At 34.7% G+C, this 15,703-nt stretch overlaps 2 protein-coding genes across 2 annotated transcripts in view; one reads left to right on the forward strand and one right to left on the reverse strand.

Annotated features, from left to right (window-relative positions):
- The window catches only part of Znf804b (zinc finger protein 804B), a 569,039-nt gene that overhangs the window by 530,313 nt on the left and 23,023 nt on the right, over positions 1-15,703 (reverse strand). The window lies entirely within an intron of this gene.
- On the forward strand, positions 969-1,729 carry Tex47 (testis expressed 47). Its single transcript, XM_013078702.1, is given in 2 exon segments — positions 969-1,155; positions 1,158-1,729. Coding segments are annotated over 2 exon segments (759 nt in total).

Consider the following 15,703-nt stretch of genomic DNA (forward strand, 5'->3'; position numbering starts at 1 on the left):
GAGCTCTAGCATCATACTTATTTACCAAAGTTTAAAAAAAAAAATGCCCAGGTTTACCCTACTACCTGCCTGACTTACAAATACATCTAGCTAACCAAAAGCCATTCTGGAAAAGAAAGCTTCAGTTTCTACAATGGCATGTTCAGATACCCTCATTAAATTAAGAAATGGGAGTCCCTAATGAGCTCCTACCCTTTACCATCATGGGCATTCCGACTCATTATGCCCTATGGAAGTCAGAACCTGGGCCTCCCCTGCCAGAGTACAGCAGTAAAGGCCTCCTGAGGGACAAGCAAGCAGGACCCCAGGTAGAAGATGGCAGAGCACTTCAAAAACAAGAGAAATGTTATGTTGACTGGAGGGTTAGTGGAGGATATTTATAAGATTAAGTTAAAGTAGCAGAATATTTTTATTGAAACCTTAAAAAACACAGAGGTCTGTGGATAGGAGAAAAACACAAAGAATCAAAACTTATTAAAGAGTTTACTGTTATTATTCAAGCAACACTTGGGACAACTTTTAGTGTCCCAAACAAAGGTTAAATAAGCTAATCAGGCATAAAGTGCCCCGATATTTTTAACTATACAGACCAGTTAAATCTATAAAAGAAACTAGAAGAATTCTTATAAAGTACTATGTTTTAAAAACTTCACAACCAAAGACAATCTGTAATCATCATTACATTAAATTTGAAGAGTTTTTCCCAGGATATGTTAGTAATTTCATTGTAAACCTAAAAACAATCCCTTTAGGTTTGTCTTGTTTTAACATTCATTTCAAAGACATTATTTATTGATAATACTGAGAAGGGGTTTTCACTATTCAGTAATATTTGGCAAACTGTTATATACTCTTTTTTATCAGAAAGGATAAAATAAGAGTTCATCACTCAGGAGCTGTCCTGATAATGATAATGATTATTGTGATACACTAAAAATTGGAAGAATCTAGAGGAATAAAGACTTGGCATGGCCTTCATGGCCCACAATCGGAAGAACAGCAAAGGACCTTTTCCACTGGAAACTCTTCCAATGCCAAAGGTGGCCTGTGGTGATTATTTGCACCTACTGGAAGAGAAATAAAAACTGCAGCTAAACAAATTCCTCCTTCATAGGACGTTTCTAGTGGCCAACATATGGCCAAAAATGGAGAAAAAAAAATTGTTGAATACTATGATCAAGCATTTCAGTCAATTCTGAAACATCACCCAGGAGAAACAGTGACAGGGTTACTGCTCATCTACCCCACTTCCATGCTACACATCATCGAGTCCTCCAATGGTACTCTTCAGCAAATTCTTTCAGATTATCTTAGCCATGAAAGGAAGGAAACAGAATTTTGGGTTCAAAAAATGAAAATTATAGTCATTTCTCACAACATCCCAACAAGACTCTTTATGCAGTGGCATGTTTCAGTAGTCAGAGTGCCAACTATGTGCCTCAAGGATGTGACACAGTCACAGTCCCTGCAGGAGATTGTCACAGATTTTCTTACCCGGATGCATAAACTGGCTATGCACCTTTTTAAGACTCTTAAAGTGGGAACAAAAGGACTAGATGATAACTTGCACCATGCTGCACCTCACCTGCTCCCTTCAGAACAAATCTTAAAGTATTTATGTAATTCTGAAGAACTCATGGGCCCAGCAACTTTCATAAGCATGTATAATAAATCCATAGATATAGTCTTGGATTCCGAGGTGGTATGGCCTGCTCTTTCCAGGCTCTAGCATTGAAAGAGATACTGTGGTCAGATCTCTTAAGGAATTTGTGCTACCTAAATAAAAGGAAACTATTTCTAACATTACTTTTTTTTTAATAAAAGGACACTACAATTTATCTAAAGGTATATGTTCATCTTTACAAAATATGTATTTATTTACTCTGATGTTGAGCTCAATGCATAATTTTAGGGCAGATGAGTCTAATAAAATCATAGTTTCATCATTTTTCAAAGAACAACTTAATTTTTAAAGATGAGTATAGATGTAAAAGGACAAACACAATTTAGATTTTCATTTATTCTTTCAACAGTTTATAAGCAGTCTCCACCATAAAGCAGATATATAGTATTCTGGGTATGAAACTTTACTTTCAGGGATAAAATCCACCATTTGAGTTGTTTACAACCTAGGAGGCAAGCATGTATAAAAGTACGCCATGAAATGTGATGTCATATAATGTACTCTAATGACTTAGTATAGGAGGAGTAAGTAAAAAGGTTTCTGAAAACAAAGAGGGAATGCTGTACAATGCTAACATTCAGAAAACAAAGCCGAACCATTGAAAATAGTTCCAAAGCTCATATAGTCTAGCCTATATAATCAACAATATCGGGACCGATTTAAAATTAAAGAGCACATTATATTTTTGCAATGACTAGAAAATACAGTGCATTATCGAATGGAATCATATTCCTTTATGTAACATTATTCATTGAGCACTCTCCTACAGGCTGGACATTTGCCAGGCAGTATGGATATGGGTTGGTATTCAGGAGACATTATTTCCTGCCTACTTGAAAAGCTTATTTCTAAATGATTCCATGTAAGATACACAAATTAGTTACTTTCTCACTTCACTTCCTATGATTTTTACAGAAAATGAATAGTAAATATTTACTGGATCAGAAAGAATCTCTTTAGCAGTTTCATTTGGAAACTGTTTTCTAAAGTTATCTAGTGAATAAAAGTGAATTTTTGAATGAAAAAAAATCTATATTTATATGTTGGAAATCATGGCACTTTGTTTTTTTGCAAAACTGACCTCTCCAATATATTCAATCCCACATGCTCTTCTTGCAATATGCCCTTCACATTAGTTACTGCTATTTCCTTTCATATGGTGGCTTCTAAATTCCTCCCCTTAAAATCTGCCTCAATCAGCAGAGCACAGCAGGAATGATTCCACATGACCTCCAAGGATGAGTGATAAAACTGCCATGAATTTGGCTCTGCTTCCCCTAACAATCTAAGCAGTTTCCAGGTGACATTCCAGCTCCCACCCCCACTATCACACAGTTCAGGTGGTTCTGGGCTCTGGACTTCCAGCTCACCCTGGATTTCAAGTCAGCCCAGCTGATACTGCATAGGGTACAAATGAGCTCTTCCCACTGAACCCTGCTGAAATTACTGATCTCTGAACAACGTAAGTGACTTCTTGATTTAAGTCATTACATTTTGGGTGGGTGATGAAGCAGTAGTCTACAATAATACTATACGTCTATGTAAACTATTTTCATTACTTATTATTCATTACACTCATTTATGTACCTAATACTCACTGGGCAGCTATTAATAATTATTTACTAGTGGACCTATCACTGTGCTGGTCACTTCATACACAAGCAGCAGTAACATGTGTTTCTACTATACTGCCTAGCATAGATCTATCTGCTATTGGTCTGTAATAATTTCTGGTATTAGAAAGACTAAGAATATGAATTTGTAAAGTCAAAGAAAATCATTAACAATCAGAATCCTTTTTGGAGGAAGTTATGGAAAAATCTATATGATTACTGATTTAATTAGCATGCTATAATTTTTAATGTAAAGAATTCATGAACTATGAAAATAACTAGAACATAAAAAGTGACTATAAATAAATTAAGCAACTTATTTTGTCATGTACTCATTTTAGCAAACACACAAGAATAAATTTATTCAAATGAAAGTCACTTTAGGAGGATTATATTTATCCCAGAGTGATAACACCATTGAGAGAATCATTTTGTGACTTGTTTATAGTAGCTGCATGAAGAGTTTTTAACCCAAAAGATCTTAAATATTTTACATCTAATTTTTGATCACCAAATAGTATATACTCCAACTTAGTAACATTAATATTCAATATTCATTTGTAGGAATATTTTTTTAAATATTATACTCACTCTCAAAGGAACCACCAACACTGAACATGTTAAAGAGTATGACACTGCCCCTAAGGAGAAGCACAAATTGTTTTGAGCAGCAGATGTATTATTGAGATACTGGTGTAGCTTACTGAAACATGTTCAAAGGACACTCATTCACCTATGCATGTTTTGGATATATTTGATATCATTCAGAATCTTATATTCATTCAAGCCTTATAAGCATAATTTAGTTTGATGAAGTCCAAAGATGTGAATCATTAAAATTTAGAAAGAATCATCAGGTAATTTACAACACAATGAAAGTTAGTTTCCTTACAATAAAACTTCAAATAAAGCCAGAGAACAGAAATTAATGTAAAGAAAGAAACAAATATTTAACACTGTGAACACACATTCAATATCCATATGATAATGAACATGTAACATATATAAATTCATGCACATAGAACATCCAAACAGTGCAGGGAGCCCCACACTGGCCTTTTGGTTTGTCTGTGTATACTGGGCAATGGACTTCCCTTGTGATAATCTATGCTCTTTTCTGAGTTGAGCAAAGACTTTCAGGAAGGTTACAGATTTCTTGAATAGCTGAAATAATATTTGAAAGGAAAAACTCTCTCAGGCTGAATTCTAAAATTCTACTAACTTCATTGTAATATAAGAAAAAGGTGGATTTTTTTTCATGCAGCATTACTGTTAAACCCAAATAGATTTTGACAAAACTACATTTCAATTAATTTAAACCTACCTCTAGCAGTACAATACACTTAGTCTCCCCCAAGGGGGTAGAAATGAGATAGCCTATCACTTCATATAGCAAAATACTTTCAGATTATTTCATACTGTATTGAATGATTTAATGTAGAATTAGAGTTCTCCACCTGGTGGCCAATTATTTAAACTTCCAGATTACCTATTGACAGGATTGATACATACATGCATAGATATTAAGAAAATATGGATAGAATCCCCCAAAATACCTTTCATATAACTGCTTTACTCCCCTTGTTCTGCAGATGAAAAATCTGAGATCCAAAGACATTAAGGTGTTTTGCCAAAAGCATGTGTTGGTAACAGAAGACTCATTTTACTTCATTATATTCATTACATCAATCTTGATTCCTCTATAAGCAAGATATTTTTAAAAAATTATTCCTGTGAACTCACTTTTTCTCATTGCTTTAGAATTTTTTTATTCTATTATGAGCGCTCTTTTTTTTCTAGGAAAAAAATGAGTGCTCTTTTATGAGTGCTTTTTTTTTCCAAGAAAAAATTTGTATTAGCTGACCCAACGTTGACTTTTTGTATAAAAAAGGAATCTTTATCTCCCTTCTCTGGATTTTGTGATATTTTGAAAGACTTAGTTAAATACTTACTACTTGAATTTTGTTTTACTGTTAACTCCTAACACTGGGTGAATCCTAGATTCATTAGGAACATTCTTCTGGTATCTTCCTATATACACATAAACTTGAAAAAAGATTTTCCTTATATTTTAGAACAAATATATTTGATTTGATAAGTAGTAATAAAGTTAAAACAAAAGAAGGACCCATTTTTAACTAATGTGAATGTGTAAAGAACTGATTCACCTGTAATTTTCAATCCAAAAAATCACCTTCTATCCCCAAAGAAGATAAGAAAGAGAACAACAGTGTTGTCAAGGGGCACTTCCTTATTCCCTCCACAATAGTTACAGGTCCTCTAATCTAGACAGTGCCATGACCTCAATTCCCACCTAAGAGCTAATGACTTCAAGCAAACGTTTGTTTATGTCTTCACTTATTCATTTAACAAACATTTATGTACTTCACAACTCTTGTTTTCACCACTGTTTAAACCTTGAACGCCTTGGTAAAAAGACAAAGCCCATGTTTTCAAAGACCACATTTTCTAGAAGAGGAAACTTAAATAAACAAAGAGATGTGATAATTTCAGACAGTTTTATGTGCTGTGGGGTTAAAACAAGTCAAACAACTGACAGTGACTGACAAGTCCAGTGTACACACAGTGGTCAAGCAGGCTTCTCAATGGAAATAAGTTACCTCCAAACTAAGACCTGACTGAAAGCAAGGAAGCACCATCCACGTCAAGACTTGGTAGTAAAAGTCAGAACATTCTAGAAGACACAGCAGGAGTAAGCTTGGTATTTTTAAAAGAAAGAAGATCAGAGGGTCTGGAGTGCTGGAGCGAAGGAGGCAAAATAGAGAGTGGCAAGGAACGACACAGGCCGGTGTGGTCAAGGCTAGGGGTGGGGATTTAACTGTTTTGGTCAGTACTACAGTAGACCCTCTTGTGCTTTAGTTTTTGTGTAGGACTCCCTCAAGAAGGTCCAGTGGTTACTCCCTTGCTTTCAGTCACTGCCGATCAAGCCAAGCCCCATTTATTCCACAGTGTTTCCAATGTCGGGCCTTGTTCCCATGCCCTTCTTGGGGATCTCCCTCACTCTGGAGTCTTCCTTTCCTCACTCTTTTCCCAGTCCAGATTATACTTCTATGAAAGAAAAAGGCAGCCTCGCAGAAGATTTAAGAGGGCAGCCTCTGGCATCAAACTGAAAAACTGAAACCAGTTTCTGAACTTGGTAAAACTTTAGTTTGTTTCCCTACCTTCCCACATCTCAACTTCCTCACCTAAAAAACATGAGTGTGACAGCAGGGTCTACATTTCAAGACTGGATATACACACTACATGAAATCATGCTGTAAAAATGCTGTCATGCAGAATGGTCTCAAGAAATGTTTTTACTCTGATCAAAATTCTTCACTGGCTTCCATTTTACCCCTGAATAAAAAGCAAACTTTTAGGATGATATGCAAAGCCTCAGTCCTCTGATCCTTGTTTACTTAGCTACTCGCCCTTGCCTGTGTGACTTTCATCTTTTCTTTCCTTTTACTTGGTTCTCTAATGGTTTTCTACCCATACTTCTTTCCCTTTAATATCTTTCCTCTTTTTTTCTTAGAAAAACTGTGCTTACCCATCAAACTGTAACTCAGGATTAGAGAAATTCTGGTTATCAATTCAATTTTAACTCAGCAAAGCCTCACTGTATGTGGCCCTCAATCACATTCTACCAGTTCTCCTAATCTAAGGCTGTTGTTTATTTGTGCATTTATCTGGCCACCAATTACAAGCTTTACCATGGGATTTTTTGTATTGTGTTTAGTCCCTCATCAGAAAAAATATAATAACTATATATATGCATGTAAAATATATGTATGTATATATATACTAGAGGTACATACATATATATGCACACACGTGTAATATATACACAGATTAATAAACTTAAAAGTAAAGTACCTGTAAGAGTTTTTACACCGATTAATTTTACTCTTATCAAAATTACTATGCAATCTCAATATATATTAACGGGTTCTTATGTAACTGACTGGGTTTTTGCCATTACCCATAAAATACTTTAAAATGACAAATGTCAAAGCATAATAGTTGTATCATATCTAATAACTTCTTCTATTCTAATAACTTCTATTTTATTTGCAAGAACACCAAGAATACATGCTGGAAGTGATCCAATTGAAATTTTATATTTATATATTACTATTCACTGAGCCAAAAGCCAAGTACAGAAGCTCATTCACATTTTGTTGGGTTGAAATATTCTTTTTCTTGGAACATCTGAGCAAGGTACTAGTAAATTATAGAAGTTTTATTCCATAATAAGGACACTTTCTCTTTTGTTCTTCACATCCTTGTTTTACTACTCATGTTCATCTGCTTTTGAGGTATGTGCTTCACAGGGCTAGTATTTATCTATTTGGTAAAATGGATATCTTTGCTTTGGTCATTATACAAGTATAAATTTGATACCATTTAAATTATATGGTTCAAATTTCTGCTTGATCTTTTTTTAAAAAAATCAATCCACTTTAAGGACACTATTTGTAAATATTATGTTAAATGTGAAGTCTTGATTTATGAACAAGAAATTTCTGAGTGTTGAAATATATTTGCATTTTAGTGAAGTTGACTCTGGCATAATGACCTCCCTGACATCTTCCCAGCTCACACTGCACTTTAGTCTTTCAAAAGACAAAATAATATACAGACTATTCTACAACTAGATTTCTTTTATAATAGTTAAAAATTACGAAAGATTTAAATTCATTGATTCTTCCCTTTTTATCCTGTTCATTTCTTGATCACATATTCTGTTCCAGTCTAAATCAAAATGACAAAAAAAAACAAAGACTATGTAAGTGAGAAGAATGATCTTTAGTATGCACTGTCTCTTTTACTAACTCATTATATGCTCTTGAACAAGTAAGTTGCTCCTTCTGAGGCCTTTGCTCAACGACAGTGCAAATCCATGCACATCACAGAGAAGTCCCTGAAGCTCCTGAACTATTGGCCAAAACTTTGTTTGAAAGAAAACACTAGGTAGATTTAGACAGCCAAATAGTCAGATGATAGGATTAAGATGTTTCTGTTAAAATTTAGAAGTCTGAAGTCTGACTTAATGACTGACCCACCCTATTAGAGTACTTGCAGGCAATTCCAAAATTTTTTCTCAAAAAACACTCATCTTCTTTGCATCCATTATAGTTCAAAGACGGAAAGGAAACCTCAAGGCCAAAAATCTATACATTGGGTTATGGTACTTAAATAACATGCTCAGTAGTACTATGGACTCAAAGAAACCATGAAAAATGAGGCATTTTTCTTTAAGGTTAATGTGAAGTCATGAAGATATCATACTAAACATAATCAGATTGGTTTTGCTCTTGACTGGATGATGGAATAGTGTATCAGTCAGTGCTGACTAGAGAAACAGATTTAATGCAAGATATATAAATATGTAGGAATTTACAAGGTTGGTTTACAATGGCCACCCACAGAGTCAGGTGTGGAAGAGTGCTAAAGGGCTGTCTGCACACTGCAGATGTGAAGGATCCAGTCAAAGGCTTGGAGCCCCATGCAGTGTCCCATGTGAGTCCCTATCGGGAAGCTGAACAGTTTACACCAGAAGGCTGAAGGGTCTTCACCAGAAGGTTGAAGGATCTGAGCTGGAAGACTGAAAAAATCTGTGCGGGAGGCTGAAGAGTCTGGCCTGGAAGGCTGAAGAATCTAGGCTGGAAGCCAGGAGACCACCTTGAAGATGTAAGCAAAGATTGGAGCTCCTCTGAAGAAACAGAAGCCAGCCTTCCTTCTTTGTTTCCCTTTCACACCATTCTGGCAACAATCCTCCCTAGGATGGGTCTTCCACACCCAGAAGCATGCTGAGCCAATTCAGTTGGATGTTTCTTACTCAAGTTGACACAGTCAGTTCACTATCACAAATAGCAAGAAGCATTGTGGTGCAGATAGGTTCCTTATGCAGTTACTGCAACTCTCCTAACAGAAGATGCTAAAAGCTGAACTAAATTTACAACTGGAAATTGATGAGGGGTACAAATATAAGAGATACTCAGGAGGTAAATAAACCTAGGTCAAATATCTCAAAAGATGTCAAATTTATTAAGTTTCTAGTTTATCCAACAAGATGGTATCATTCCTGAGATAGAAAACTGAGAAAGGAAACATAAGAAATACGGAATTTATACAGAAATAATTTTTGTTTGATATTTTTACTACTGATGCCTCTTTACACATATATGTGTGTAATATATTATTAATTAAAACATCTTATTTCCATTATTGATGGAAAAGTATAAATCACACATTAAATTTCATTCTTTATTGAAATTGCTATGTATAATACTAATATGTATTTTGGGACATAAGTAAAGAACTTCTAGGAAAGAAAACTGAATTAAAGAACTTAAGAAGTTAAAATAAATTAAGCTAAAAGAAAAATTATCCCAAAGATCATTCTAAGTGTAATAGAGCAACTACCACATCTCACCCATAATCTTATATCTTCTTCATGTGGAACCACAAATAAAATCTGTAGTGCTTATTAAGTCTAATTTCTTCCTTTAGACAAATAAAAGACATTCAAAATGTTCATTCCTGAATTATTTACTGACTACCTCATATACACACAGCCATGTGTTGAGGACCACCCAATAAACAAGCACACAGAAGACTCCATGTGGAACTCCCCAAATGCACTGGTGTATCATCTATTCCTTTAGCAATAAAAGTTTAGATGAAAAGGTGAGCTTTGATAATCATATTGCAATGGATTTTCTATTATGAGAACGCAACAGACATTGAACTTTATTCTGAATTTATTGTCTGAATTTAGTTACTCAGCAAGTATAGACTGAAAATTACCAGGAAGTTTGTCAGGCATAGGTGAGTACAGTCATGATCAAAGTAAGCATAATTTCTACCTTAAAAACATAGTCTCTTGGGCCGGGGATTTAGCTCAGTGGTTCCGGCTCCTGCCTCACAAGCACAAGGTCCCGAATTCGATCCCTGGTACCAAAAAAAAAAAAACACCAAAAACAAAAAACATCGTCTCTTTTCCTTCTACCCCAGGAAGAAAGATGATATTTTTTCCAGTGGAGGGGCATGGATATATATTCTAGTAGAGAGGTGTTCTAAAACATAAAAACAAAACAAAATCATAATGTGTTGGAGGGACTGAAAGAATTCCAGTAAGACAGGACATGAAATACAAAAGAGAATCATAAGAGATGAGAGTGGATACTTAGACACAGGCCCAGATTATGTAGACATTTAAAGCTACACAAATGGGACATGGTTTTGTTTTGATCAGAGAAATATGATTAGATATATGTTACAGAAGGATCACTTTGAACTGGAGAGAACAGATTGGACAGGAACTCAGTAATTAGGCTGGAGAAATATTATCAGTGAAGAGATTTTTTACAGTAATTCTGGAAAGAAAAGATATGTCTCCACAGAAAAAGACTCCTAGCTTTGTCAAGTGGACATAATCAAGAGACATATTAAATATCTTCACATCTGACTGAAAGCAGAGGGTATAAAGAGGAAGGGGTCCAAGATTCAAAGCCTGGAGGGAGGGCACACTCCCTGGGGTAAGACACATGGGAATGGGGGGTAGCAGTTTAGGCTTTGAGGGGAGCAAGGTGGTATTTTCCATATTGGACCTGCTCAGTTAAAGATGTCTCAGAATCATCAAGATGAAACTATCCAATAGAGAGTTCAACATGCTGAGAGCAGGAAGCACAGAGGGGAAGATTTGAAAATCAGCTTATTGGTGGTGACTGGGATTCAGGGGTGGTGCTATTACCATAAACAGAATGAGCAGACAAACAAACCTCATTCAAAACCCTGAGAAATGTCAACATCAAAAAAAAAAGAAAAACCTAAACAAAATCTAAGATGACATTATTCAATTTAAACTAAGTCAGAAAGATACTAGAATAAGTGGGTTTAATGACAAGGAGGTCACTGTTAACTTGAAAAGAGCAAAGTTTTGCAATGTAATGGAGTCAGAGGCAAGATGCAGTAAGCTGAGGAGTGCTGGTCAAATGAGGAAATAGAAGAAGTGCAAACAATATTTCCAAAAGTTTGTCTGTGGACAGTGAATTTGCATAGCAGACTTGGGAATGTAAATGTATTTTTAACATTCTACAAATTTTACTAGAGAGTCACCAGTAGTTCTACCCACTTTCAAACAATGTACAAGGTTTTTCATTTTAACGGTCTCCAAGCGACTATATGTGCTGCTCTGGAGAGGAATGGTTTCTCAAGAAACTTTCTGCAGATAAATCTTGCACCAATCCCTTGAAGAAACCTAGCTCTGCAGAAAGTAGGTTTAGAAAATGTCTCAGATTATTTCATTTATATTTCCATGGTCAAAATGCTATAGTTGATTGTAAATTATGTCATGTGCTTTACATACTTCACGAATCAACTACGCTGAATTTGTAAATTTTGCTCTGAAAGCTGGCGCTTATCCAGCTCACTTCCTTCTTTACCCATTTCAGAGCATGCCAGAAAATTGCAAATTACAATCAAATCTCAATTTTCCAAACTAATGACTTTAAAGAGCAATAATGCATAATCCAAATGATGGGAATTCATGAACCATTTATATCTGTAATGTATATTCATTAAACTTGACTATATCTTATATGACATTTATAACAAAATGATAAGGTTTTTCAACTAAAATGGCTCAAGAGGTCTTGGAAAATTGTTCAATTTCTCTGTTTCTGCTTCTTATTACAAATTATTGTTCATATCACCTTTTATGTTGAATTATCTCCATAAAATAAACTAACAAATTATGTTTTTTGAGGATGGAAAAGATAATCAAGTTCCATCTATTCCTTGAAGCATTTCTTTGTTATTATAAGCATTCTCCACAGAGAAATATAAATATAAATATATCTTTTTATCTGCCTCTCTGAACATTTTCATTCAAGAAAGTAAAGAGGTTAATGTAAGAAATGCATTTATCCATCCTCCTTCAACAATGACCAGCATCTCACTTTACAATTTATTCTTTGCTAAGAGGCCTTACCATCATCTCTAAGATGTAATATATTAAGAGAGCACACAAATATTAGAACTCAGGGAAACTTAGATGTAGTATAAAATGGAGCAAGTAAAGACTTTCCCAAAATCACAGCACTAATTGATAGGAAGGCAAGAGCCAGACAGAAGCCAAATCTTTCTTATATTTTCCAGTGAATTCAGGACTATGCTTCTACTGACTTATTCTTAGTACACATCTTTTTTTTTAATACAGTTACTTTCCACAATCTTTCAGAACAAACAACATGCAAACCCTTGAAGTTTTTAAAAGTTGGCACTTAGCCACATGGGTATTGGGCTACACTTTTTGAAATGATGGAGCTGAGTAATGAACTGTAGAAGACAAAAGTGTTCTTATCCTGAATATTTGTTTAACCAAAACATCATCCACCTGTCCCACCCCAGGTACTCAGTATTTTCTTTTTATGAGATTATTTCTACACTTCTCATATTCCTTTTGCCACAAAAAGGGAAGGTAATTATCAGTCTGACATTCTCACTTTAGATCTTTTTATGCAAGAAGCAAATGTTTCTGAAACTGAAAAAAATGTTTAATGATTTTATTTAATATTAACTTGAAATGCATGTGATGTTTTCCCCAAGAGTTATCTTAAACATAAACACTGCTTTTGGGGGGTAATTCTTTGGAGGCAAATGTCCCAGGCCTGTGGCTAAAGAGGTTTTCTCAGGGTACTGTATAATGTCAGTGGAGTCTGAAAACCACATCTTATAGGTAGGCATGTTCTACTAACAAAAGCACCATTTCTTATCTCTGGCATTGCCTATGTATTCCTGCTAGTATTAGCCAAATGACAGTGGCAAAGGCATAAGTAATTAGTTTACACATGACAATATGGCAATGTTTTACCCTTTGTATTGGAGAAAAGACACCAAAAATTTCAATGAAAATGACTTCCAGTTGATGAGCACGAATAAAATCTTGCATAAAAAGATTTACATGTGCATGTTTGTAATATAATTATAAAGATATTAGTATACATGTGTGTATGTACTTATGTGTATATAACAGTCTTAACCCAAATAGAGAACCCAATTAAAACTCATAACACTGCTCCAGTCAAGTGGGAGAACCAAGGATTTAACTAACACAGTTTGATAGAGCAATACAGTATAATCACTGCACAAATTATGCAGCCCATTTCTCTACCAACCATACTGTCCCCACCTCTATTCTGATCCCCTTCAGACAGCAGCTGCCCAAAAAACTCTTACAGTGTGTGTTTCTACAGCTCCACGTGTGGGCCACAGACTGGGCGACCCTGTCACTCCTGCATTCCACCCAACCTCCCTTTCTCTATCCATCCACTCTGCTACACAATCTCACACGGCTACAATTGTTATTATTTACCAGGAACAGAAAAAACCCATCTGTATGACAGCAAATTATGAAGCTAAAGTAAGCAGAAGAGACAAATATCTTGGACTATCTCCTTAGCTTCTAATTCCATTTTCTAGCCCCATCTGAGGTCTTTTTTTTGTTTTAGTTTGGTTTTGGTTTAAGTTTATTGGTACATTTTAGATATACAATATAATGACATTCATCATTGGAAATTTGTACTTTTACATGATATATCTTGGTTCTTATTTTTTTCCCAATTCTAAATCCCTTGGAAGGAAGTCACTGCGTGCAGCCCACACTTAAGGCATGTTCTGACTCCTCCAGGGTGGATCTGCATAAATTGTTTGCAGTTATTTACATTAAATTTTCCCTCACATGTTTCTTTTTTTCCCCCAATTTGGATGCCTTTTATCGCTTTCTTTTTTAATTAATTTTATTGGTATATTTAAGGTATACAAAATAATGACATTCATCATTGGAAATTTGCACCTTTACATAATCCATCTTGGTTCTTATTTTTTCCCCATTCCCCTGCCTTCCCTTCAATCCTTCCACCCCTACCTATTTACAAAGACTTAGTATTCAGGACAGGTTAAGTCCTTAAGCAGACCTTTGCTACTGCTCTTAATATCCTCAGGAGGAATCTGAGCTACCCTTTAATAAATGCTTAAACACCAATTCAGACAACTGGACCCACATTAATTAAATTAAATTTTATTAGTACGCATTATGGTTGTCTTACTTATATTCTTCAATAATAATGTGAAAATTATTCCATTACTGTAATTAAGTGGCTTAATATAATTTTGAAGGAATTTTTATTATTGCATAGAAATAAAATTCTAAGATGAAAATGAACTTATGTCAATTTTATGGATTTTGTTTCCATTATATGTTTTTAACAAGAAATTGGTCACTAAATTGCATGTGCTTTAGGGAATGAGGTAGTAATACCATTATGCTTTGTCATCTGAAATATATAAACTGATTTTTAATATCCATACTAATGAACCAAATTAGTATAGACAAAAAGTACATAAAGAAAAAGTACATAATGATAAAGAAAGCAAAAATAAGTTTTTATTTCTTCTTATAAAAAGAGATCATTTGGGATTTTCAAACTATAACTATTTGGAATTTATGTGATAAAATTGTTGAAATTTATGAGATAAAATTGTTGAAAAGTGTTTACTTAATTTTTGAATTGTTATGCAATTTTTAGTGTCTTCAGGTTCTCAGAAGTGTCTATTTTTGGTTTAACTGCTAATAACAAGAATCTTTACCAGGGTATTCTTACAAAAGAAAACATATGAACATTAATTGATTATGTCAAATATTAACTGTTGTGTGTATGAATATTTCTCCAAATGTTTGTCTTTTGATTTTTATACATGTCGATACACAAAATTTACTTGAACTTAGTATTTACATTTTGAGTAAGAACAAATTAGTGAATGAATGAGCAAATGGACAGAATTTTATTGTCTTCTAAGCTAGACGTGAAGGGCTACTTATGTCTGGAAGAAGCGAATGCTCTCCACCAGTTCCTACAGTTGGGCACTAGTCACAGAGGTATTCAGTCCCAGACTTCAGAGAGGATATCCACAGGACTTTCTAGTGGAAAAAGGAAAGCAGAGAGAATGAGCAAGTCATAAGTCTTTCCATACTTTCAGCCTCAGTGAGGTAAAGAGCCGGAGTACTTGTGAGTGGACTTTGGTACAATAATTTCGAAATGTAAATGTGCACAACAAACTCGTGGGCTGCTTGTTTAAAATGTATATCCCAAGACCCACCAAGGCATTCTGATTCATTAAGTAAACGTGGGCTTTAAATGTGCAATCTAACCCTAACAGCTAATGGAAATGAGCTCTAAAGGCCATTCTTTCTTGATTTTACTAAAAGTAACTGAATTGCCATATTTGTCATGAATTCAGCATTCATATTTTCCACCTTTATATTCCAAATTCAAGGAAAAGTAATACATTCAGAAAGTATTCACTTTGATTGCACTGAAATCAGCCAGTTTGACCTCTC

The sequence above is a fragment of the Heterocephalus glaber genome, unplaced genomic scaffold (assembly GCF_053883595.1).
Source record: "Heterocephalus glaber isolate CG9 unplaced genomic scaffold, H.glaber_assembly_v1.0 deba00000546, whole genome shotgun sequence".
Taxonomy (NCBI): domain Eukaryota; kingdom Metazoa; phylum Chordata; class Mammalia; order Rodentia; family Bathyergidae; genus Heterocephalus; species Heterocephalus glaber.